The sequence below is a fragment of the Pogona vitticeps genome, chromosome 7, assembly GCF_051106095.1.
Source record: "Pogona vitticeps strain Pit_001003342236 chromosome 7, PviZW2.1, whole genome shotgun sequence".
Taxonomy (NCBI): domain Eukaryota; kingdom Metazoa; phylum Chordata; class Lepidosauria; order Squamata; family Agamidae; genus Pogona; species Pogona vitticeps.
This window is the reverse complement of record NC_135789.1, coordinates 9,412,974-9,439,229: the sequence shown is the minus strand read 5'-3', so window position 1 is coordinate 9,439,229 and position 26,256 is coordinate 9,412,974. Positions and strand designations below refer to the sequence as shown.

At 49.2% G+C, this 26,256-nt stretch overlaps 1 protein-coding gene across 1 annotated transcript in view; it reads left to right on the top strand.

Annotated features, from left to right (window-relative positions):
* The window catches only part of LOC110082452 (espin), a 93,519-nt gene that overhangs the window by 39,964 nt on the left and 27,299 nt on the right, over positions 1-26,256 (top strand). Inside the window, 4 exon segments of the mRNA XM_072977737.2 lie at positions 1,665-1,917; positions 4,481-4,752; positions 20,380-20,535; positions 21,452-21,644. Of these exon segments, the coding sequence (XP_072833838.2) occupies positions 1,665-1,917; positions 4,481-4,752; positions 20,380-20,535; positions 21,452-21,644 (874 nt within the window).

Here is a 26,256-nt window from a genome sequence, read left to right as displayed (position 1 = left end):
TCATGGGCATGGAAAACGAGATGGATGTTCTCTCTCTGGTAGCCCCATGGGCCAAAACTGACACACACACACACACACACACACACACACACAGAGAGAGAGAGAGAGAGACACACACACACACACACCACACACACAAGGCCCAGCCTTTTCCTTTAGCTCTAAACTTAGCCCCCTTCTCCAGCTGCCCTCTTTTCCTGCAGCTAACGAAAATCTGAACATCTCGGCTCTTTTGTTTTATGTACCTTGTTTGTGTGCTGAGCATATAGACCCATTTCACAGATTAAGTGCCACCGGATGCATCCTGTCCTGCTGCATCAAAAGGTAACATGAGCCGGGATTCCGAGGGTCATCTAGACCAGCCCCTGATGATGCAGGAATCTATCCACAGCTCTCCAAGTCCTAAGGGGGGGCACTTCCTCCTGCGACCAGTGGGTTAAGGGGGGAAAGCACCTGCTTTGGTGGCCAGAGGAAGTCCTGCACTCAGCCCAGAGGGCTCTGGACGCCCACGGCCAGCCCGTGTCCATCGGCTTTCCACCTGGCAATCCGATCTACAGCCCCCATCGGTTGGATTGCTGGCTGCTGCTGGTGAGAGTGGTAGCCCACCCCACCCGCACAACTGACAACCACATCACATGGACCCTTGGAGGCCGAGTGGAACTGTACCCTCTTCTCCCCTGCCTTCGATTTGCCTTCAGTTCCCCAGGGACTTCGGGTGACAAATATGTAACTTCCTCACGGCAGTGAATCAATCTTGGAAGATATGTATCGGTGGCCTGACTCTGTGGAAAGGAACTTCCAGTGCTCTACTTAGGAAGGCCCAGTTAGTGCCTTGCACTGATCTAGTTGTTGAAAGTATTTATTTATTGCCCCTCAGCTCACAAGGGCTCCGGAGTCAGTCCGTGTTGCAGAGTTTTGAATTTTCAGTTAAATACCTCTAGCTGCACCGCAGGGATTTGCAGAGGAAAAGAAAAACAAGCTTCCTAAATTAGTCTACCCCTTTTTTTCCAGCACTTCCCAGCCTCAGTAACTCACTCAGGCACATTTGGAAGAGAAAGAATTAAAAAAAAATTCTTTACTTACAGTTGTGGACAGATCGGACAGCAAACTGACAAACATGACAGCCTTTATCAACACACCTCAACCGAAAACTGACTGCTTCCAACAGACTCAAGGGAGGGAAAGAGCACTGAGCAGAGAGGCGGGGCTCTCTTTGAATGCAGAGGCAGAAGGGAATGATTGGTTGGTGCTGTTAGTGATTGACAGTCACCGCAGCCCAGAAATATCCCTCCCAGCCAAACCTACTAAAGGCAACATGCGAAGTTGTAAAAACTTCAACAGTCCCAAACTCTAAAATACAGCTGTTTCCCTGGGAAATGTATTTGAAAAAATAACAACACAATTTTAAGTCAGTGCTCTTTTAGAAACGATCTGTGGGTCTAAGATCCAGGTTTAAAACCCCAAAAGCCATAGGAAAGAAAAAGTCATCAGGTGCTTCCAACCGGCGAAGTAGGTCCGGTTTTCTGTGGGAGATCTGGAGGGACCTGGGTTCGAGGAAGGACAAGGAGAATGCAGGGGTTGTGGGGCTGGCCCACCAGTATTTTTCCTTGGTTTGATGGGTTTGTGTTTCCTTTTGCCCCCTATGCCTGGTCTGTCTCTTGTAGAGCGTGGAACACCGGGTTCTCTCGCGAGACCCGTCTACTGACCTGGAGTTCAAGCAGCCCGATTCGGGGATGTCTTCACCCAACACCACCGTGTCTGCCCCACAGGCCCACTTCAACCTGGGCTCGCCTAGCAGCACCCTCTCCAACTACGACTCCTGCAACTCCAGTCAGTCCAGCACAGGAGAGAAACGGAACAGCCAGGCCTCCCGTAAGCATCAGGCGGGGGGAGACCCTCCCTCGGACGGCGCTTCCCGTAAGCATCAGGCGGGTTGGGGTACTTGCTGGGAGGCAGGGGTGTCGGCTCTTCACAGAGCATGGGATTGCAGGTTGAAAAAATGCAGTTAGCGGCGCTCATAAACCCCAAAGTAATTCATTACTAGTAATTAGTTACACATTTTAAAAGTAACTAATTACTTTTGTGGTATGCACAAGCCAGTCTTTGAGACATTGCCCTTTGGGACAACGCCCCTCTGGATCCTCCCTGTTGGCTTCAAAAAAGTAATATTTTGGGTCTCTGTTCAAAAATAACTTGAGTAGCTACTGTTAATACTTTCAAGTTACTATTAGTACTTTCAAGCAGCCAGTAGCTTCCTTTTTAACTGTTGTGCATCTCGTGGGAATTCTGTGAATGCTGACTCACCACTGAGCAATTGATTCAATAGGGCTGCTCTAGTACGAACTAGCTATAGTCAAAACTTTGTTTCTTTTAATACTGTAAGCCACCTGGGATCCTTTAGGAGAGAGGTGGCATAGAAATATTTTAAATAAATCAATAGGATTATGGCCTCCTGGTTTACCTTTCAACTTAGCCATGGCATGTAACTGAAATAAATTGCAACGCCAGAAGCTGCTACAAACAACATCCTGCAACATACTGTAAAAGTGACTGAAAGCAGTAATAGCTGCGCTGGGGAAGGAGTGAAACCATCCTTTTATAACAGTATGGTAACTTGATTATGCAGTAGTTATTGAAGGAAGGAAGGAAGGAAGGAAGGAAGGAAGGAAGGAAGGAAGGAAGGAAGGAAGGAAGGAAGGAAGGAAGGAAGGAAGGAAGGAAGGAAGGAAGGAAGGAGGAAGGAAGGAAGGAAGGAAGGAAGGAAAAGAGAGTGGAGGAAGGAAGGAAAAGAAGGAAAAGAGTGAAGGAAGGAAGGAAGGAAGGAAGGAAGGAAAAGAGAGTGGAGGAAGGAAGGAAAAGAAGGAAAAGAGGGAAGGAAGGAAGGAAGGAAGGAAGGAAGGAAGGAAGGAAGGAAGGAAGGAAGGAAGGAAGGAAGGAAGGAAGGAAGGAAAAGAGAGTGGAGGAAGGAAGGAAAAGAAGGAAAAGAGTGAAGGAAGGAAGGAAGGAAGGAAGGAAGGAAGGAAGGAAGGAAGGAAGGAAGGAAGGAAGGAAGGAAGGAAGGAAGGAAGGAAAAGAGAGTGGAGGAAGGAAGGAAAAGAAGGAAAAGAGGGAAGGAAGGAAGGAAGGAAGGAAGGAAGGAAGGAAGGAAGGAAGGAAGGAAGGAAGGAAGGAAGGAAGGAAGGAAGGAAGGAAGGAAGGAAGGAAGGAAGGAAGGAAAAGAGAGTGGAGGAAGGAAGGAAAAGAAGGAAAAGAGTGAAGGAAGGAAGGAAGGAAGGAAGGAAGGAAGGAAGGAAGGAAGGAAGGAAGGAAGGAAGGAAGGAAGGAAGGAAGGAAGGAAGGAAGGAAGGAAGGAAGGAAGGAAAAGAGAGTGGAGGAAGGAAGGAAAAGAAGGAAAAGAGGGAAGGAAGGAAGGAAGGAAGGAAGGAAGGAAGGAAGGAAGGAAGGAAGGAAGGAAGGAAGGAAGGAAGGAAGGAAGGAAGGAAGGAAGGAAGGAAGGAAGGAAGGAAATTAATTGCAAGTAACGCATTCTTTGTGACAAATGGGCCAGAATCCCGTGAAAGGTTAGCCGGTCTTAAGGCAGCTAATTGTGGCTAATTGTCCAGGTGTCAAGGTGCATCTTGGTTACATGGCCGGTTATGGGCCCAAATGCGTAATAGGGAGACACCCAGCAGCTTCTCAATAAGCCGCAATTAGCCTCAGCAAATGAGGCAAACCTTACGTGAACACCAGGAGGATTTGGGTCAAAACCTATCGTTTAAGTTCCTCCTCGCTTACCGCATCTTGCAAAGTTCTTCCCTAGAGCAGAGAAGGGACAGAGTTTTGTTTAGTCCACCTGTTGTCCGGAGCGTTCCCGCGTTGTGCTTTCAAAATCAGCCCATAAACCCAAATGTTTGGGGTCTCCGGGTCTTAGAATCATGCAAGAAAAACTGCTGTTAGGGGTGGAAGCGAAGTTGAAAAAGAAGATAATTTTTTTTTTTTTTTGGCCCGGGGGGATGTCATTTTTGCTCCAAAATAAGTGGATTGGGCAGGAAGGTATTCGTGAGGTAAATTTGCATGTGTTTGTGTAGGAGAAAGCCAGCCCTTTCTTCCACAAAAAAATCACCTAGGAGCGAAGGGGGAGTAAGTACAGTAAGGAGGCAAAGTTGGTCCCTGCAGCCACTAGAGGGTGTGAGGGAGCCTTTTAAATTTTTTTAAAAAATAGGAGATAGATGGGGGGGAGTGAGAATCAGGGTGCAGCCTTCTAAGCTCCAGGTTGGGGTGAACAGCCTTCAGAAGGTAAAACAGACGAGGGAGTCGCCTAGAACAAGGCCCGAGAAGCATCATTGCTTAAAACAAACCTTTAAAAATCTGCTTCGAGACCTGAAGTGGTGCTCTCTTTTTCATTTGGTACTTTCTGTCTCTCTGCCGCCTAAGCAGAATTTTCTCGTCCCTCCATCTCTCTCCCCCTCCGCCGCCGCCCCCCCCCCCCAATTTCCTCCAGGAATTCCTGAAACGACCATCACGGACATGCAGACCTATATGGACATGCTGAATCCGGATACAGGACCCGGCTGTGGCAAGAAAGGGAGTGACGCCTCCCCTCCCCCACCCCCCAACTTCCCCGCCCCTCCACCACCCCCCACTTCCAAAGTGCCCCCTCCTCCCCCTGGCTACCCGGCGCCAAACCCTCCCGAAGTCCAGCACACCGCGGAAATCTACGTCCAGGCTAAGAACAACCTCCGTCACGTGGAGAGCGAAGTGTTGAAGCGAGAGGTAAGGCCTCCTGCGGCCCAAGATAAACCCCCATCCCATAATTCTGGTGTTTTCCAAAGGCTGAAAACCCAACAGAGGCAGGGTTTAAAGTGGGGCAGGTAGGCATCCTTCAGTCTCGAGGGACGATGGTCACGTGCTCTGTATGGAGGTCTTGGAACAGCATCTGGAGTGGCCGAGAAGGCCAATTGGAGATTGACAATCCCTTCCACGCTAAAGACAAATCCAATCTGTCCCCTGTCCAGCTCCCCAATTTTGCTGGTTTCTGGATGGCCTCTTTGCCTCAGCCTGCTGGACAAGGATCTCTTCAAATTGGGAGAGGCCGTGAACGCTCAGATTTCCCATCTGTTTAGGTCCATTCCTAAAGCCTTCAGATCCCACTTGCGGATCTCCTTGTATCGCAGTGCGGTCTCCCTCTGAGGCAATTTCCCTGCACTAATTCTACATACAGGAGATCTTTTGGAATCGGACTGCCACCCATTCTCATGACATACCTGAGCCAATGTAGACATTGGTGGGGCAGGATCTCTGAGTGGGTGGGATGCTTCATTACAGTGAGGGTCGGCAGTGCAGTGCAGGCATGGTCCAGTGCAGCTTTCCCCAACCCACAGCCTTCTGGATGCACAGGGCTACAACTCTCATAAACATCGCACAAGAAACGTGGGACGTCTTGAGGGAGTTCTGGACCTCCGCATCTGAGCCTCACACACTGAGAGAGTTGAGGAACATGGGTCTTGTGGGCAGAGTCTCCAAGGCAGAGTTATGAGATCTTCAACCAGAGATGCAAAAAGCACAGGCTTTGACACGCAACATCAAATGCAAGAGTTGGCTTCTTTAATGGTCACATGGAGATGACCTCCAGGCCGCTCCTTCTCCTGGACAGCACAGTGGCTGATGGCATGTCACTGTGAGAGGGCAGTAAATTCACCCTGGGTTTGAGTCTCAATGTTCTGGTTTTTCCGCTGGTGCTCTCCAAGGTTCTGAATTTAAGGTTCAGGCTGAAATTGACCAGAGACATTGACCAGGATGGACAAGGAAGGTGAGAGACACAGAGACATGCAGGTGCCTGCACACAGACAGGCACACAAATGCACCCCGAGACAGGGAGGGAGCAGGTGGAGGAAGAGAAAGAACTCGCACACCAGTGAGTGGCAAAACCCACAGACACAATTTATGCTGACAGAGGCATTCACATAGGCCAGAACGATTGAAAATAAATCAATTTCACAAGAGATTGAAAATAAACAATCCACTTGCAGACAAGTAAAATACCTTGCCTTCCAACCCCCCCAACCCCCCAAAAAACATGCTTCTTAAGCAAAACAACCAGTGTTTCCATGTGTGTCGTGTGGTCACCTTTTTCAAAAAAATTGATTTCAAACAGACTAAACCCAATTCAAGTACAGGTGTGTGTTTTTTCTGTGTAATCCCACTCCTTAAGTTTGTTTTTATAGCTTTTAAGTGTTTTAAATCACTATATTTTTAGTTATTCTCATAGTTTAGGTACCTTATAATGTGTAATTTGTTGTTGTTTTTTTTAAAAAAATATTACTTGTTTTAACACTGTAACCCCATCTTGAGTCTCCTGACTGGGAGAAAGGGAACCTACAAATCATATTAAATGAACAAGCAAATCAACTTTGAAACATGAGATGGGATGGAAGTGGGTGCCCTCGAATTAATGAGAATTTGATTTAGCCCATTTGTTTGACTTAAAGGAGGAAACTAGAGAATTTCGATTAATAGGGACGTGTTCCAGAAATATCACAAAATCTTCCCCAGAAAGCTTACAGGGAATTTTAATTAGCTGAAATGTTAATCAGGGTGGATTGAGGAACCAACCTACACATACACGTCTACTCAAAAGTAAGCCCTTTGTGTTCAGTAGGAGTTACTGCCAGACAAGGTTGGATGCGACAGCAGCTTTAATGGGGATTAAATGTTAGAGGAGAGTAAGACCATGGTATCTCCATGGTAGGACACTGGCTCCAAGCCTCCCGTGGATACTGAAAAATGTGGAAGTATAGAATACTGTACATTGCATGGTGTCTAGCTCCATCTAGTGACCAGTTCTGGTAAATATATACTCTGGAAATACATATACTGTGGGTATTTCTGGGTGGTTTTTTTTTTAATTTAGTATTTTCATCCAATGGATAAGTGAATCAGTGGATACTGATCCCGCAAATAGTGCAGGTCCTACTGTAAACTCAAACTCAGAACATTTTTTGGAACTGCTGCCTGGGGCATTCCAAGAGCTGTGGAGCAGAATAAATAAATTCACAAAGCCGTGCTCCATCCTGATGCAGACCGCGGGGTCATCCAGGTAGGGTTCTTGGTTGATACCACTGCTTTAACCTCTTTATATGAGTTGGCAGTCCTTTTAGAGCAGTGGTCCCCAAACTTGGGCCTCCAGATGTTCTTGGACTTCAACTCCCAGAAATCCTGGCCAGCAGAGGTGGTGGTGGTGAAGGCTTCTGGGAGTTGCAGTCCAAGAACATCTGGAGGCCCAAGGTTGGGGGACCACTGCTTTAGAGAACCCGGTGTGTGGTTTATCCAGTGGACGTGGGCAGAGCCTTGCTCTTGAGGAAACGGATGGCTACGGTAGCCAGGATTTCCTTTGCCCAAACTTGACCCATGAGCCCACCCTACTTCCTTCCTGGAGCAGTTTACGGCCACACAACTCTTGGGCAAGCTGCTAAATCTGAACCAAAGTCAAGTGCTGTTGTTTCCAGGTGAAGCTGGGGGTTTTTATGGGAAGGGGTTTTCCAAATCATGACCCCCAAGAGCCCAAGGGGTCCAGTTGAAACTTTAAGGCAACTGAAAATGAGCACCCCTTCAAAATCTTGCTGGGTAACGGGAGGGTTTGCCCATATCATGTTGTTACGGGAACTCCACTCCATGGGTGAAGTTCATTTCCAACGTCGGTCCTCAGCGCAAGACAGCCTGACGGGGAAGGCCGAGCTGGCTTTTCCCTTGTGTTGCTCGTGGCTCGGCTAAAAACATAACCATTTTGAAAGCCGACGGCCTGATTCGTTTTTTTCCCTCGGCTTTCTCCTCTGCCAACGTGTGTTTGATCCGCTCTTCTGGTTCGGTGTTGACCGCTCACCTTTTTTGCTTTAATAACGATTTTTGTGACTGTATTCTAAGATCAGTGGTGCTGATTCAGAGTTGAGACAGAAAAGTGCGCTGAGTTTTTAATCCTAGAATCACAGCATCGGAAGGGGGCCTCTACGAACATCGAGTCCAACTCGCTGTGCGATGCAGGAATCCAAGTCAAAGCAGATCGGACAGAGGGTGGTCCCATTTTCTCTGGAAGGCTTCCCGTGTTGGAACGCTCATCACCTCCCCCTGAGGTCATGAATTCCCTCGTCATACTGCTCTAACACTCTCAATTTGGGTGAACGGCACAAAGCAAGACCTTTCCAGAGGAAAGCCTCCACCTGCTTCCATTCATGCCTTTCTTTGATTCCCCATGGCAGTGGAAGGGCGAGCGTACGCGAGCCTTATCTGGGTCTGGCTTTGCTGGAGAGCTTGAAGGCAGATGGAAACAATAGCCATCTTGTCAGGCCCGTTGAAAGCCTGGATGTGACGACCCTGACGGTAATTGTGTTAATTGCATGGGCTTTTCTTTCCAACTTTGGTTCGGTACCAAGAATGCAGCCGAATGGGCTGACTCAGTGGCTTTGATTGCACCCTGGATAGCCCCCCCCCCACTTGATTGCTCTCATCTTGGCATGCTGGATCCTTTCATGGTCTCGTCATGGTTCCTGGGTTGCAGGAGAGGGAGCGGGGGGGGGCAGGATTGAGGACAGCTGTCAGTCACCGTGCAGGATGAGGCCTTCCTTGTCCCGGCCAGAACCTCTGAGATCAGCGGCTGCATCGGGACTGAGCACTCACATTTGAAGACCAACGAACTTCCCACCGGTTCCCGAGGAAGCCGTAGAACTTTTCAAAACGGAGGCTTAGATCCGTAGTTATCTTCTCAGGATGGTGCTCGTACCAGAAATGGGCAAGCCGCGATGGCCGACTCATTCCCAGATGTGGGAAGATGATGGGGAAGCGATAGAGAAGGGACGGGCCATCTTCTGAGATGAAATGTCAAATGGCACTCGAGGAATCGCAGCCCAGCCTGGGGGGGGGGTGGCAGGTCTTTTGTTGGTCACTGGATTGGGTGGCACCGTTATCGTGGCCGGGAATTAAATACAGCCACTCTCCAGTTTCCCTGCAATGTGACCCTTCACACACACACACACACACACACACACACACACACACACACACACACACACACACACACACCACACACATACAAACACACACGCACACACAAACACATAGCCAGCAGCTCACAAATCCTGGAATCTGCCCTGCATGTAGGTTGAAATTGTTGATGCTCGGTTCCTCAAAACCTGCACACCTGAAGGAGTATAGCTCTGAAACAGATCTGTTCTTTCTGAATAATGATTAGCTCTTCGTGCATCAGTTTTCCTGTCCCCGTTTCTTTTTTTTACTTTGAACGATTTCTTCCCGGGATATGGACAACCAAATTTATTCCTCCCCTTGTAGACGGACCCTAAAAATATCACACGCCAGGTATCGGTAAAAGTAGGATAATCTCTCTGGGGTCGCCTCTCCAGCCCAGAGCCACTTTTCCCACCTCTCTCTTCCTGGTATCCTTTCAGCTGAAGATGCCATCAGGGAGGAGACCCGGGTTCTTCAATATGTGTAGTCTATGCCTTGCGCCTGAACTGTGGCGTTTTGTAACAATATCATGAGCAAGAGAAGCCCCTGGGGTAGAACCTTTTTCTGTGCACTCTCTTCACTTAGCTAGAGGTTGGGGGGGGAGAAGAGCAGGTCTCTGAAAATCACACTGGCATCACTGAAGGGAGGAATTTGTGGTCCAGTCCTCCCTAAGAATTCTTCTTAGATAAAAAAAAATCAGAGGTCTGAGACTCAGAAGGCTAGCAATGAAGGAGACAGAAAAGATCAATCAGTCTAAGGGTGTGTCGCTGGAGACGAAGATCATCCACACTCTTGTATTCTCAATCATCACATATGTGGAAGCCGGACAGTGAAGAAAGCTTATTTGTTTAGCTAGAGGAGAGCTTTCCTTGACTGCCAGAAAGACAAAACAAGGGGGTCCTGGATCAAATCAAGCCTGAACTCTCTCTCTCTCTCCGGAGGCAAAATTGTTGATGCCGAGGCTGCCTCACTTTGGGCGCATCACGAGAAAGGCAGGATTAGCTGGAAAAGACATTAACGCTGGGAAAAGTTGAAGGCCGCAGGAAAAGAGGAAGACCCCCAATACAAGATGGACTGGCTTCCTAAAAGAAGCCACAAGGTTGTGTTTGCAAGAGCTGAGCAGGGCAGCTGAAGACAAAGACAATCTGGAAAGCACTCATTCATAGAGTCGCCATACGCCAGGGGCGATGTGATGGCGTATAATCAAAAGCCACAAATATGCCTTTACTTTTATCCTCATTGCTGATGAAATGGATCCGCGTGGTTTTTGACATCGCCGCAAAAATGCCTCGGTTTTGCCCGATGTGAGAGGTGTGACCAGGAAGGATCCGCGAACCTTCACTGAAATGGTTTCCACCTGCTGTGGAGAAAATTAAACTGAAGGGAGATTCAGCAGAATCATTTTCCAGCATAATAGCTCCATCCGTGGACGCGATGGCTGAATTAACCCAGATCATGATCTCCAGGAGCTGGAGGTTCATTAACTATTGAATGCTACTTCTTTCAGCAGGGATTAGCGGAAGAGGAAACCTTCGAAGAGAGAAAGGAAAGAGAAAAGGGGTGGTGGGGGTGGAAGCAGCTTCCTTCATGTTCACACTAGGACGGTGAATCCAGACTGACTCCCAATAAAGAATGCGCCATCTACAGGTGTGGAAACCGGCAGCCGGTGGTAATAGCCGGACTTCTGTACGCAAGAGGAGAAAAAGAAGGATCAAAATGTCAAGTGACACAAGCTTGTGTGAGGCACACAGTCCCTGGGGAAAAAGGGGGGGGCACAATGATGTTGTTTATTTTCTCCATGAAATGATCTGGTATATTTCCAAAGTGGTGGATAAAAAGTCCAAAGTTTGTCCCCGAGGCTTAGTGAGGGCAGCAGGCCAGGCGAAGTAGAAATGGTAGCATCGTGTCGGCCTTTTGTCTCCAGCTTGGCACAGTGAAGGACACATTGCTACTATGCCACGGCTGTGTGGTGGTGGTGATGATGGTAATCATCATAATAATGGTGTTGATTATATGTGAATTTGTGTATATGCAGATTCGGCCTTCTCTGAGCCAGAAGGATTTTTCTGTGTGTGGGGGGCCTCTGAGCAAAGACCCACTCTTTCAGTCGTAAGGCGCTGTGCCGTATGAAGTTTCCCCTTCGGGAAGCAACACGCCTTAGGCCAGATGGACGTTAGCCCCAAGGGCAACAAAATAAAAATGGAAGGATGGAACCTCCATATTCAGGAGCAGTTGTTCTGTTCTGATCAGCTTCAATTAGAGCCAGAATACTAGGCGGAAAAAACCACACAAAAAAACAGAGCCAGCCTTTGGCCTGGCCGGTGAAGTGATGGCAGTGATGTTTGCACAGAAGGGAGTTACAGGCGTCCTGCTAAAAGACCAGAGGCAGAGGAGACTTGTGGCACCCAGATGTTGGCCCTCTGCTTCCAGGTGGGTAGGTGGGAAGTGCAGGCCAGCAGCATCAGGCGGGGGCCGCAGGGGGCCGGCCCTTTGCTGTAAAAATCCCCAAAATCTGAGAGTGTGGGGGGGTTTTTTTGCCTCTTTGCTGGTTTTCCTGTCCTTTGGGAATGGGGGATCCGCAGCCAGGGCCCCTGATCCCACAGCCGTGCTGGGAAGGCTCGCGAGAGAGCCCTTTGTGTCTCCTCAGAGGCTCTGTTGTCTAACTGGGCTGGGCAGGCAGGATTTGGCCTTTGGGCAGGTTCTGGGTGGAGACAAAGCGCCGTGGCTGTCTGCGGTGTTGTGTGTTCTTCCCACACAAACACACACACACAGAGACGCCTCCGGCCTGAGTTGTGTGGATGCAAAGTGCATTTGCACGGACGGTGCTGGGCTGGCCACCCGCTTTCTCCCTAGGAGACTGCAGAGAAGAGGAAGCGGCTGCCCGGGCGCTGTGCCCGGTGCCCAGTTTGCCCAGCACCTTCCTCTACTCCATCCCAAGGCTGCGCTGGCCTGGCACCGGCGGGCCGCCTCTACTGCCAGTGGCCCTGGAAGGAGGAACTCGGTAGACTTCTGCGTTCCACCTGCCTAACACAGAAGAACCTTGCAGTGACCGGGGTGAGACTAGATGACCTTTAGGGATCTTTCCCAAGGCCCCCCGACAGGGCCGTTCTAGCATTGGTGAATATTGCTGCTTCTCCCAAACGTTGCCACTCTCTCCTCCCTCTCGGAGCTTGGGAAAGTTCTTTTCCTGGGTGACAGCTCTCGCAACCAGGGGGGATTCTGGAGTTTGTAGTCCAAAAGACAACGTAGCCCATTCACCGATCCCTCTTTTATGACTTGAGTTGGACAAGTGAGGGGATGATGATAGGGGATGTGCTGGGATAGCTCCGTATTCTGACAAGCACATCCCTTCAATGTCTCTGTAGGGTTTCCCCTCCTAACCGAAGCAAAATCTGACTCAGTCACACAACGGGTGGCTTCTTGCAGTGGCTCGAGACATTTCACAATGTCGGTTCCTCTTTCCCGACTCATTTCCAAGTCCTGCACAGGGCGGGGGACCGGCTTTGGTATCCGGCCACCCAGACGCCACCTGCCAGACGCATCGCACCCCCTGCCTCCCCAGAGCTGCCCGGCTTCCCGGTTGATCTTTACTTACGGCTCGGTGAAGGGACAAAACCAGAGATCCTGCAGGACGGGGATTGGCCACGGATGCCCAAGTGACGTGGCCGTGGGGGGGTGGTGGATTGTGAGCGGATAGGTGCGGAGCTAATTCATTAGAGGGCCCCTGTAACCAGAGAGGCTGGCTTGAGTATCCCAGGTGTGGGGAGGGCAGGTATCGGGTGACGCTGATGTTTCAGGCAACCGGGGAAGGTTTCCTGGGGTTTGGTGCTTCTCGGAACAGGTAAGACGAAAGCGGAGAGAAATTAACAAATAGATTGAGATAGATATATATATATAGGGAGAGAGACTGAGATATATGAATTTTTATTTTATTTTTGCTGCATTCGATGGGCAGAGAGGACTGATCAGGGCTGGGGTTTCTTGCTTGCTTGCCATGGAGGGCTCTGCTCTCCTGAATTTCTGGCAGACCATTCAACCAGCAGCTCAGATGCCTGGGGCCTCTATTTCCTTGATTTCCATCGAGAAATCCATTTTTGTTTTATCCAGAGGGGTTTGTTCCCTCTCAAGAAGTCTGGGTGGCGTTTAAGGACACACACACACACAGAGAGAGAGAGAGAGAGAGAGGTTTGCCTAATATGACACGAGTGTGAAAACTGGGCTGAAGCTCTGGCCAAATGTGTCGGCCGACAGGTGCCCAGATTCAAAAACTCACCTGGTCCAGGTGCTCAGGTGGGCTGTTTGCATTTCTCTTGCACTGCCCACAAGAAAGCCGAGGCTGCAAGCGCACGCCAGCCCACACTGCAGTGTCGTTGTTAGTGTTGCAGGAAAAATGTGGGTGGAGGCTTAAGAATGTATTTATATTTATTTGTGATGTGGCTTCTGCTGATGAAGACACGGCGATGGATGTGCTCGGTGCTGAAGTGTCAAAAGGCAGGGGCGAGGGAGGGGGGGTCTCTTAAAAGGGGAGAGAAATTCTCAAGAGTTATGGGCTTGTATTGCCGTGAATGCAAGCACATCGGCCGAAGCTTTCTGGAACCGGGGAGGGGGCTCCTCTGTGGATGCGGTGGCCACAGTCTGCCGGTGAATGTCAGCACCAAAGAGTGGTATACGTGGGCGAAGCTTTGCCCGCTGTGCAGTTTGCATAAAAGATGTCCAGTTCCCGCATGGCCATCGTAGCAGTAGGTTTTTGAGAGCTGGACTTTTGAAAGAATGCCCATTTTCCTAAATTCTGGGGCACTGGAAATGGGACCTAAAGGAAGAGAGGGTTGTGAGCCAATGCTGGAGGCTTTCAAGAGAAAACTGGGCCACTGTCGGCCTGATGTGCTTTGATTGGGATTCCTGCCTTGAGCAGGGGGTGGACTGGATGGCCTTAAGGGGCCCCTGCCAACTCCATGATTCTTTGATTCTAAAGGAGGAAGGGAGATATTTGTCTTTCTTCTGTTCATCCCCCCAAAATGTATATCCTTTTCACTCCTGGGGGGCAATGAGATACACCCTCCTCCTTCCTAGTTTAAGAGCAAATGGGTTTTCTGCCAGAAGTCCTGTTCGCAGCTGGTTCAGTTGCTCACTGATGATAATGGGAGGGTTAGAAAGCCGTAAAAAGGATGGGGAATCTCCCCTTCTTTGGTTACTCCTAACTTCCCACAGAGCAAAAAGTCACAAGTAAAGTCCTGCGTATCCCAAATTCTTCGGTTTGTTTGCTGGGCGCTTCCTCCTCAGGGCTCAAGTCAGCTTCCCTGGCCTTGCTCCTCCCAGCGACCCTGCAAGGTGGGTCAGCTGGAGGGAGAGAGTAACTGCCCCAAGAGCCTATGGTGAGTCTCAAGATTCACTGCGGCTTTCAGCCTGATTTTTCCCAAAGAGGAGTCTAACGCACTCCACATGGCGAGTCTACATGCGTTATATCGCTGTTATGCGGTGGTCTGGAAAGAGGGGTTTCCGTAGCCCAGGTCGATTTGAGTCTTTTCCCAGAGTTTTTCAAGGGGTCTTCGTTTATAACCAGAGAGGGGCAATCTGCCTCCCACAGAGGTGTGTACAATAGAATTCATTTTCTTTGGGGGTATATTTCCTGTGCTTATCTTTTCCCGCTGTAAGCTGGCTTGCCAAACTCAGCATCTGAAAAAGGATGCCAGAGTCTAGTTTTATTTTCTGCGGATGCCCAAATATTTTGTGTCCAACAGCCTCTGCAGGGATATGGTGGAACCTGGTGAACCGAGACAAGCATCTGCCAAGATTTAAAATTTGCTATTTGAGAAAGAAACGGCAATGGGAGCATTTCACTTTCCGATATGAAACGGAAGTGCTTTAGATTAGATGGGCTCTTGTATCTCTGTGTCGCTCTGGCAAAAGTCCGATCCAGGAACAGGCATTTGCCAAAGATGAAATAAGTTTACGTACTATCTGTGAAGCAACTTAGCGCACAGCGAACACATTCTCTGAGCAGCTATGCTTATTGCACCAGAGGTGCGCACGAAGGAAGCCGTAGCGAAAAAGGAAACGAGAACCTTCGGCTCGCAAAAGCATGGGAAAAGCTTTCAGGTGGAAGCCCTGGGACTAAGGATGTGATGAGCATTCAAAAAAAGAAAAGAAAAGAAAAGAAAAGAAAAGGACTTTGTGAATCCTGTGCAGGAAGGATGCTGTCCTGCACAGGAACTGTAACCATTCTTCTGCTGAATCCTGTGCAGGAAAGATGGCCGTTCTATGCAGGATACCCTGAGCAGGATTACAACCCTTCCCAGGACTTCAGGTTCTCCGGCATCAAAATGATAGCATGTCTGAGACGGACTGAAAGTATCGGGGGAGTGTTCAAAAAAGATTGTGGAAGAGTCGCATGCATGAGGAATGGAGATGCCAAGGGTTGAGTGGGGGGGGGGAATTCCACGTGAGGCATGTGCTGCCCCCCCACAACACACACACACACACATACACGGGGTGCGCAAAGCCACGGATGGCTTGGAAGGCAAAGGAAACAGAGATTGGGATTCGGGTGCCGGGGGGGGGAAAGGAGCCTGCTCGAGGATTTGCAAAATGAGGGATGAAAGAATTAACCTTTGCCCGTTAAGAAAGGTGGCTCTCCAACAAACACCCACAGTCCCCACCCCACCCCACCCCGCCACCCCAGGCTGGCTCCAGACCCTGTTCAGCCAGGGACAAAGAACAGCGTCTCTCCCCATTCTCCGTTGCTCACACCAGGGACTGGATCGGACCCTGACAAGAGGGAACGGGCAGGAGCTGAGGACCACATACAAGCTTAGGGGGTGGTGAGGACGCTGTGGGGCACCCACCTGCCTTCACTCTTCTCACCTCTGCCCCCTACCTCTCTCCCAGGTAGGTCCCTTCCCCACCCTTCAGGGTAGGGCCAATGGCCAGCTCTCAGCCCAATCCCTGGACCTTGGGGGGGGGCTGGCCTCCTTCAGCCCCTCCTTGACCCACTGAGAACCCTCTACTCCCCCTCCTCTTTATGATCCTTGCCTTACCCCAGTCTGATCCCCCTAACTTAATTCCTTATGGAAAGGTTGCCCAAAGACCCCGGCGGGCTAGCAAAGACTAAGCCAGCAGAGATCTCCCACCTCGCCTTGGCTCCTCTTGCTTCAGCCACCCTGTTAAATATTAACCGGTAACCTGAACTCGGTTCCTGTAGCCACTTTCCCAGGGTGGCTGCTGAACGCCTCCCAGTTAATACTTAGCTCTCCGAGCGCTTTTAAAACTCACCACCACCTCTTTGATTTTTAGCGGCACAATTTGGATAGAGCGTGTGAATGTGGCAGCGGCTTTTGCTTTAGTTAGCTGTTCAACGACTGCAAGTCCGGAGTAGCCGATCCACTCTTAAATCAGCCAGGAATTCGCTGCTGATTAAAATGAAGATTAATTTTATTTAGCACGCTCCGCAAAAAAATATACGGCTGTGGTATTGAAAATGTGCATGGCACAGGAAATTAACTAGATAAACGAACTCCTCCTCAGAGCTCTAAGTATCCATCCCAGTGAGAAAAGTGCCCATGGCATCTCAGGGTAAACGCCTGCCTGCTTGCTTCTAGTTGGGACAAAAATAAATGTTGCAGATGATATGTCATTAGAGGAGGCAGTTCCTTGACTACTAAAAGCGTCTGAGTGCCCAGCAGTTTTTCTCACTTCCTGAGTTTTGCCACTTTGTTGTTTTTTTTTTGTGCTTAGTGTCTGAAACTCTTTTTTCCTTTGAAGCTTGATTTCTCAAAACCAAACTCACATGTCTCTTTCAGCTCTCATAACGGGCTGTTTATAAAGTTTGTGGATGTTTTTAGCCTCTGTAGGGTGTTTGTGGGTGTGACATGGGGGTGGATGTTTCATGGTGCGCTGCTTTGTGGCTGGGCTTGTGTTCTGGGAGCAAACTCCACAATAAATGGAGAAGTCATAGCTTTGCCCCATGATAATGAGAAGTGGAATTTGGTCTCGGTTCTGCAGAAGGAGCTGTTTGTCCCGTTGGCTGGTTATAGGAGATGAACGGGGTGGGAGGAGACAGTGTGTGATCCGTCAGGCCCCACCTCAGCCATCATGATTCGAAAGCTTGACTCAGTTACCTCTGGACTACACCCCCCAAAATCCCCCACTCTTTATGGGCAGTAGCCCTGCTGGCCAGGGTTTCTGGTCATTGTAGTCCAAAAAATGCATTTCCGGTGGTTTTGATGGTGGTGTGAAATGGAACCTCCATGCTCAGAAGCAGCCTACCCACCAAAACCAGTGGGATGGTTTATTGCTGCTCTTACATGCCCTACTTAGGAGGTGCAGGGAAAGAAGAGCAGACTTCCTTCCTTGTTGCCTTCCAGGATCAAGGAACCTTTCCTCCCACTTTTGCAGGCAGATCTTGCATTTGTATGGAGGTCTGGGTAAACCAGGGTGAGTGACAACGTATGATTGGCAGAAATCGATCCATATTGGTGACGGGTTCGTGTGACAGCTCAAAATGGAAACTCCCTCTTCAGGAGGAGTATATCTGAACACCAGATACAGTGAGCTTCCTGTGTTGATTCTACGCTCCCCCAAATGGCCTGGCTGTCTGTGGGCTTGTAATGACCCAGCTGGACATTCTTCCACAGCTACATTAGATCCTTTCAGCCCATATAAGGACACTTTAAAAAAAGGGATTTAGGGCACCCAAAATGTCCAATTTATCTCAGTGCAACTTTCTTTGCTTCCACTTCCTCAGACTCCCAATTTATTTCGCACCCGCGTCAACTACTCCATCTTTCAGGCAATGAAATTCTTTCGTTTTTCTTTTTGTTATACGTGTCATCTTCCGTGGCTTTGCTCTCTTTGATGGTGGCAAGGCACGTCACGGGTAGGAGAAATCCGGCAGGTTTCCTACATCCCCGCGCAGGAGATCAGTTGGAAAGTCCCCATTTGAACCTTGTGTCGTCCATGATCTCACCCGTGGCTTGACTGACACTAGAAAGAGACATCAGAGACAGCCAGGAATTAGCGCTGGGGCACATTTGTGTTGTGGAGAGGTGACAGAAGCCGTTCCCCACTTTTGGGAACTAGATTTCAAAGGCCTTTCCAGCCCCAACCCATAATCCTAAAAGTGTGTGAAGCTGCAGCACTCAGATGCTTTCCCGAGACAAGAACTTCCCTCTTCCAATCAAGGGCTGTCTATAAGGTCTCTTTCTGGCCTCGGTCTATTTCTCAAGTTTAGCTGCTCGTCTCCGGTAGCCCCTACCTTAGAGAGTTGTGGTTGTTTAGCTGTGTGGTTGCCATTTTGGTTTGTGTTGCTTCCGACCTCGGGTAATCCTAATAGGGTTTCGGAGGCCTGTGAAATGTTCAAAGGGTGGTTTTCTATTTCTGGGCCACCGCCTCCACCACCTCTTGACTCTCCGATACATCCCAGAAACCCTCTTAGGGGTGCCAGATGTTGGAGGCCACTGGACAGCTCTGAGAAAATCAAGGGGCCTCCTGTTTCCTCTGCTGTGGTGGTTATATATGCCAACAAGGGGGCCACCTTCTGAGTTCCACAGAACCCTTCTTCAGCCTGTAGAGAATTTCTGTAGGAGCAGGAGAGGGAAGCCACTGGTGGCCTTAGCTGTGCTTCTGAAAACCAGGCCTCCAAAGGGAGGGGGGTGCCAGGCACTGCAGTGTGAGACGCCCCCCCCCCTGCCCAAGGTCCCCCTCTGTGGATTAAGAAGTGGCGAGAGGGAGGGGGCGCTCCCAAAGAAGGAACGGGTCTGCAGTGTTTTGAGAAAGGGATAAGCTGTCCATGCTAATCCCTGGGGCTCTGGGGGTCATTTCCTCTGTTTGCTGACCTTAAATCCTGTTTGTGTTGGCGGGGTGGCAAAAGCAGACGTCGGTGCTGATTCTGGAGCCAGGCAGGAGGGAAGCCGGGGTGATGATTCCCGGGGCTTCCCTGCTTTTGGTCCTCTTGTGGTTGGGGGGGGGGGTTCATCACTGGGAAACACCAGCTCCCGAGGGGGGCTCCCCCCATCTTGATCACAGCCATTTTCGGGGTGTCCACGATCCTCCATCCACACACAGCACAAGGCTCGGTGGGAAACTAGAAAGAAGAGGGAGTTCCTTAAAGTAGACGCCACCTCTTTTCCAGGTTCAAAGGGTCATTATTGAGGTGGTGGGGTTTCCACTAAATGGAAAGGGTTTTTTAATGAGCACTGTCATGGCAGGTCTGGTGCCAGAGCCTGTGTTGTCCCCATATAATTGTCCAGATAGAGGAGGGAAGACTCCCCAGCCACACCGCTGGCCCGCTCACCCACTCCCGCCAGCTATGAAAACAGAGAGAACAGATGTTTGTTCTTTATTTACCTCCCTTTCCTCTTCCGCAGGGCCTCCCTGCTCATCTCCTTCTCCCAAGTAACAGCCCTGTGACCCATGTCAGACAGAGAAGGCGAGAGGGACGAGTTCAAGTCCACCCCACTATTCAACGTGCCAGTCGGGGGGCCCTCACCCTTCGGCCGCTCACTCTTCCCAGGGCAACTGGGGCCGCTCTGCCGAGAAGCACAGTGGAACTGCCCAGCTGTGCTGGTTTTGCCAGATGTTTTTTTATATATAATTTTTTATTTTTTAACAAGGGGGTGACAAAAAGGAAAAGGGGAATTGAGGTTCATGGGGAAAAGGAGAAACAATCACATACTAACATCCATTCTATACCTATTGCCATATCAAAATTCCACGTTACTCTATTTACTCTTTTCTGCCTTCTAGGTTTAAGTTCTCGTTTCAGTATATGCTCTTCATACATTGCCTGTTGATTCCGTCCGCTTTGTAGAATAAGTCCCATCTTTCTGTTGCCTTTTGGAAATGGACTTCTGATAAAATGTCCATTTCCGCTATTTCCCGTATCTTCTCAATAAGATCTTCTTGTTTCGATATCGTCGGACTTTCCCAATTTTTGGCATAGAGAATTCTTGCTGCGGTGAGATGTTTTCTGGGTTGCTTACACCCCGGGAAGCTCCATCCATTTCATTGCTATCTTGAAACGCACACACACAATGGCTGTGACAGAGAGGGAGACACACACACAAACACACACAGGATCAGAAGAAGTAGAATCTCATATGGGGGACACCTGTAGAAGAAATAGTAGAGAGACGAGGAATTTAAAATTGAGCTTAAACCCATTGGATGTGTCTGTTTCCCTCCAAGGGTTCTTGGGAGCTGGGAGCCAGGTTTTGCCTAGAACTCGCTAGGTTTGTCTGAAACACGGAGTGGATCCTTCTTGGTGGGATTCTGAGCTCCGGGGCCTAGAGATGGGAACGAACCCCGGGGGGGGGGGGCTCGTGGGGCGGATGTGTCCGTGATCCAGCCCTTACAGAAACGAAGGAGCCCCGTCCTCTGCTGGTTTTTCAGCTTACCTCTCTGGAGAACAGCCCGGAGCTACGGCGCGTCGACTCCAGCCGGAAGTCAAGAAACTTCAACAAGCAGCCCAGCACGGGCGATTACTACAAACATCTGGGCGGCGGCGAACCAGCTGGGAGCAACCGGAAGATGGCCCACAGCGAGGAGGTGAGCCACTAGGGAAGACTGCCTCGGGGACGCGCTTCCCCTCCTGTTTTCGTCCTTCTCCTGTCTGAACAGGCTGGTTGTTCAAATACTGACTTTGGAATGGGGATGTGGAAAAGAAGGCCTTTTTTTGGTGGCTGCTCCCAGCCTGCGGAACTCCCTGCCCGTAGACACTCGGCCAGCCCCCTACCTGTTCTCCTTCCAACCGGCCTTTTTCTTTGCACAGACTTTTTGGCTGATAGTGATCTGCTGAGGAAGGGTGCTGTACTTATACACTGCTCTTGAGTCAGTCTTTTTGTTTCATGGGACAATCCCTTTTCATTATATCCTATCGTTGCAACTTACAGTTGGACCCCCCCTATCCAAGGGGGGCTGGTTTCAGCCCCCCCATGGGATGCTGGGAAAAAAAAGATTAGAGCAAATGCTATAAATCGCATGGTCTCTGTCTCCCTCTAGAGGCCAGTTTTGGTAATTTCATCATTAGAAATAGATATTTCTAGGATTTTTCTTTTAATTTTTTTTTAAAAAATATTTTCAGATCATGGATAAGTGAATCGGTGGTTACTGATCCTGTAGATACGGGGATCCTACTGTGCTGTGTTTATAATTGTACCTGTATCTGCTCTTCTTCCTGCATCCAGTCATCTGGGGTGCCAATAGTGGGGGAAGGGAAAGATAGGAATAAAGTCAATCCACGAAGCAATATATTTCTGAACCTGAAGCCTGCCCTGCAAGGTGGTCCAGGATTTTGTGGGGATGGGGAAGCTTCTGTGTCCAGGCACCGTAGGACACCTCTAGTGGACTTTTGTGGGAAGAGGGGGTTATGTCTCCCATTGATGTCCAAATTCCAGTGCAACCCCCTCCATGGGGTGGTTCTTGATGCTGGTGTGGCTTTATCTCTCCCTTCCTCTTTTCTAAGGCTTCGCTTCTGTCCGAGGAGAGTGTGCAAAATGGGAGTGCGGCAGAGAGCAAGCCTTCCGGCGAGGTGCCTCCCCCTCCACCACCCCCTCCGCTCCCGGAGGGTGCCTGCCCCCCACCGCCACCCCCTCTGCTGCCCGCCGAGAACCACCCGGCTTCGACCAGCCAACGGCGCTCCTCCTCGTCGACTGGAAGTAAGTCCAGACCCATTTCTCCTCCCCACTTTATGTCCCCCTTTCTCTGCACTGTAGACTCGGCCGGAGAAACGAGTCCTCCCTGCCTGCCGGGAGGATGCTGGAAGTTGTAGGTCGGCTTTAAGGAACTGGTCTCGAATGGAGGTCTGTTTCCATGGCCCTGCTCCAAGGTTTGAAGGGCTTTCCCGGCCCAGGTGGAGCCAACTCGTTTTTTGCACCTCCGGAGGATGGAGTGCGAGTTGGATTTACCGTATTTTTCTGTGTATAAGACGCCCCCATATATAAGATGCCCCCCACTTTTCTAATTCAAAATTAAGAAATCTAAGTGGGGTTTAGCAAGTGTAGGGGGAAAGGGATCAAAGCGCTGCAGAATCGCTTTGATCCCTGCTTTCCCCTCCACTTGTTTTTGTTCTCTCCTCAGCTTACTTCCGTGTATAAGATGACCCTCAATTTTTAGTCTAAAGATTTTAGACAAAAGTATAGTCTTATACACGAAAAAATGCGGTAAATGGCAAAAACCAGAGAGATTACAATGGAAACGTAGGAAGCCCTTCATGTTGGGGTGGGACCCTTGCTCCCCAGGCAAATGGCTGCCTCAGAGGGCAGTAAGATCTCCTTCACTGGAGATAGTTCAAAACATTTTGAGCAGCCAAGCCTTGAGGAGGCTTGAGTGGTAGATTTCCCATTTTGCACGGGGTGGACTAGATCACCCTGGGGGATCCCATGTCCAACTTCACAGTTCTGTGATTCTAATATTGAGCTCACTGGGAGGGGGAACTGAATGGAATGGAGCAGCCACAGATCCGCTTTTCGCACTGCAACATTTTGTTACAGCAGCTGCTTTGTTGTTAAGGATTTTCGGTCTCCAGACTCTACTGCCTTTCCCAGGGTTTTGTGGGAGGACTATCTGGAAAGTAAAAACGAGGGTACAACACAACATGCACACGACGAAGATGTATATTTCTGTATTGATGAGGTTCATGGTTATTGGGTTTTTTTTAACATGGACAATGCAGTGGTTGGAATCCTGGCAGCTCAATCAATCATGCAATGTTTCAGGCCCACAGATTTTCTTGTCCCCCCCCCATTGAAAAAAGGTGTGGCAATACTTGGAGACACCCAGTCAGAAAAAGGGCCCCTCTTGTGAGATTGATTGATTGATTGATTGATTGATTGATTGATTGATTGATTGATTGATTGATTGATTGATTGATTGATTGATTGATTGATTGATTGATTGATTGATTGATTGATTGATTTTTCTATCTCCCATCTAACACAGTGTTTAGTCTTGGCAGCTAACAATGAGTGAATTATAGCAGAGGACAGAACAGAACATAATCAGTGCCAACTGAAAGTCAATAACAAATTAAATTGATTAGTAAAACAGATTAAGACGGTTTGTTTCTTGCTTCTCTCGCATGAGTGAAAAGTCCAGCACATCTTATTGCCATCAGCAGAGTTAGTAAAGGAATATATATATTCCTTCACTACATATATATGTATATATTTGCAATATATATATTGCAGAAACTGGGTATGTTGCATCAAACGTTATTTTGCACGAAAACCTTAACATAACATGCAAATTCTTAGATGCAAAGCACAGAGGATTTTTTTTTTTTTGGTGTGGTTTTTTTGCACAAAAGCCAAAGTTCTTTCGGATAAACTTCCAAAATGTGGGTTCCTTCCCCCAAAAAGTCTTGAAATATAAAAGAAATGTGCACATTGTCATACTTTTATTCAGTAGAGAGAGAACTTTTGGGGAAAAAACTTTCATTTTTGCCTGCTGCATGAATATGAGCAATGATTTAAATACCTGTTTGTGGCTGTAGCATGAAAAAAAAAAGGCCGTCGTCTGTTTGGGGTCAGGAGAGGGTGGGAAGCAAACTCTTGAGCAGGGGCTGATAAGTTATTGGTAGGTCGCCTGGGAAGACCTGCCACTGGCTTTGGACCCAAGAGACTCGCATCTACTTAGTGGAATCCAACTGGTGGGGAAAGGTGAGGTGTGAGACCTCTCGCTGCTGCTAGAAGAGGTGGAAATTTCTTACGGACCATCCATCCCAAACATGGCCCTTCCAGGTTGCTTCTCTTGAATGTTGTGAAACTTTGCAGTAACTCCTACAGTCCTGCATGGGTGGAAAGCTGGACTCCATAACCCTTCAGATCCCACACTTTTGTGAGATTGATTCTCTATGGCTCTGGAGGAGGCTCTTGAGAGTCCCCTGGACTGCAAGGAGAACAAACCTATCCATTCTAAAGGAAATCAACCCTGAGTGCTCACTGGAAGGACAGATCCTGAAACTGACGCTTCAATACTTTGGCCATCTCATGAGAAGAGAAGACTCCCTGGAAAAGACCTTAATGTTGGGAAAGTGTGAAGACAAGAGGAGAAGGGGACGACCGAGGATGAGATGGTTGGACAATGGCATTGAATCAACCAACATGACTTTGACCCAACTCCAGGAGGCAGTGGAAGACAGGAGGGCCGGGCGTACTCTGGTCCATGGGGTCACGAAGAGTCAGACACAACTAAACAACTAAACAACAACTATGGCTCTTGGCCACAATGACCCCATGGAACATCCATGTCCAGGAGCAGTCTATCCCTCCATGGCAATTGCTGCCCATTGCTCTCATGACTTGGATCTGTCGGATTCCCAGAAGCAACTAGTGGGCCAGCGTGGGGGGGATGAAGAACCCTCGCACCGTCAGAAATGTGACTCATGTAGAAGTGCAAAAGGGCAGACCGGAGGGAGCAGATAGCGTGAACCCAATAAGACCCAGGCGTCCGGGTAACAGAAGAGTCAAGCAAAATTCCAAGGTAAATAATTGGGATTTTTTAGCATCCAAGGGAATTTGGGAACGAAATCATTTTCAGGCCCGGAGCGGGAGCCTCAGGAAGCCAGACGTGATTCGCTTTGCTTCCCCTTGATTCTCCGTCGCCTGCCGCAGCCCGTTTTACAACTTCCCTTGCCGTGACCAGCCTCTGGTGGTTTCAAAGTCCACCCGCTCTGACGCCACCCCAGCCAGGTGGAAGCCAATTCTAGCTTTTCCAAACGCCAGTGCAGATTAGGGGTGGGATAAGCCGCATTCGGGGTTTTTAATTTATAATTTAATTTAGCGAGACGCCCCTTGCCACAGAAAGGCGGTCTGGGTTCGAGGGAGGTTGAAATCCTCACCTCGCTAGGTGCTTTTCTGGAACTCTGTTCCCCACAACCCAGCCGGGTTGGCCTTTCCTCCTCGCTCGGCTTCCAGTCGCATGCAAGAGTCCATCTCTGGGCACCCCGTCTTTCTCGTGGTTGGTGGAAGCTGTGGGGTTCCCCCTCCTCCATTAACTTAAACGTCTTTCCCGGAAGAGTTTCTCTGCTTAGAAGGAACGAGTAAGTCCAGTGGGAAGTTGGGCTAATTGCTGTTAATTACTGACTGTCAATTGCTCAATGGCTTGTATGTGTGTGTTGTTCAGCTGCCTTACTACAGAGTCCTGCACTTCGGTGGAAATACCTCTACCGACATTCTCTCTCTCTCTCTGTGCTTCTCTTACACACACACACACACAGAGAGAGAGAGAGAGAGAGAGCGCAAACAGTCTCTGCACTTCTGCACTCAAAAATGTTGTGCCAGCTCAATCCTCTGATGAGAGACCAGTGGTGTGGAGGCAAATTTCCAAGACTGTCATCAGCCCTCCTTCCCTAAGAAAGAAAGAAGTCCAGAAATGCAGACAGTTAGAGCAACCTCTACGAACAGCCGGTCTTTTGCAAAGTTAATGGCTCTTTAGTGTCACTCTCTGTAATTTGCATTGCAACAGAGGTAGCTTGCAATGCTATCCAGGTTCTTCCCCAAATCTTGTGAGGCGTGCAGCTCAGCTGAGAGGGAACAGGGAAGCCCGAGGGATGTAGGAGAGGATGTGCTTGTTCCTGCTATCGAGAAAGTCCCAAGGAATTACCGGAAGAAACAGATAGATAGGCCTCACATACCGCTAATGAGAATTTCCAGATCAAACCACACCTACGTGCGTATTTCATCCTCTTACAGTGTTGTCCCTGCAGGAACACAAATCTTTCAAGACCACATGGTGAGGCAAGCAAAAAAAGCGCTCGCTACCTCGAAGCTCACCAGACGCAACTCAAAGCAGGCAGATTTGCTGAAGGCAGCTCAAGGCCAGCTCTTGCTAGAATAAACCCCATTTTCCTCTTAAAGGTGCACTGGTTCTTGATATGGAATCAGCCTCTGATTTAACAAGGCTCTTATGTTACTCTCTCCCTTCTGGTCCTTCTCCACATCCCTTCGGTCACGGCTTCACAGCCATAAGGCCTAGAAACCTAGTAAAGATCTTAAAAGAAATAATGGATCATCTTCTGAAATCTGAGACTTGCTTCATTGCTCCTTTAGAACTCCAGATCCCTCCCGAGTCTGATCAGGTGTAACCGAATGTGATCCAGTGTCATCGCGGCGAGCCCAAAAGCTCATCGTTCTGAGCTGACTGTCCGGCCAGGAGGAGCCACTCTTGACATGAATTTGCCGTCTTGTGAAACTGTGGTGCCTGTTGATTTTCTGGGGGGGGGGCTCCTTCAGCCGCTAGCGTGGTTTAGAAAGGGCCGTGAAATAAGCA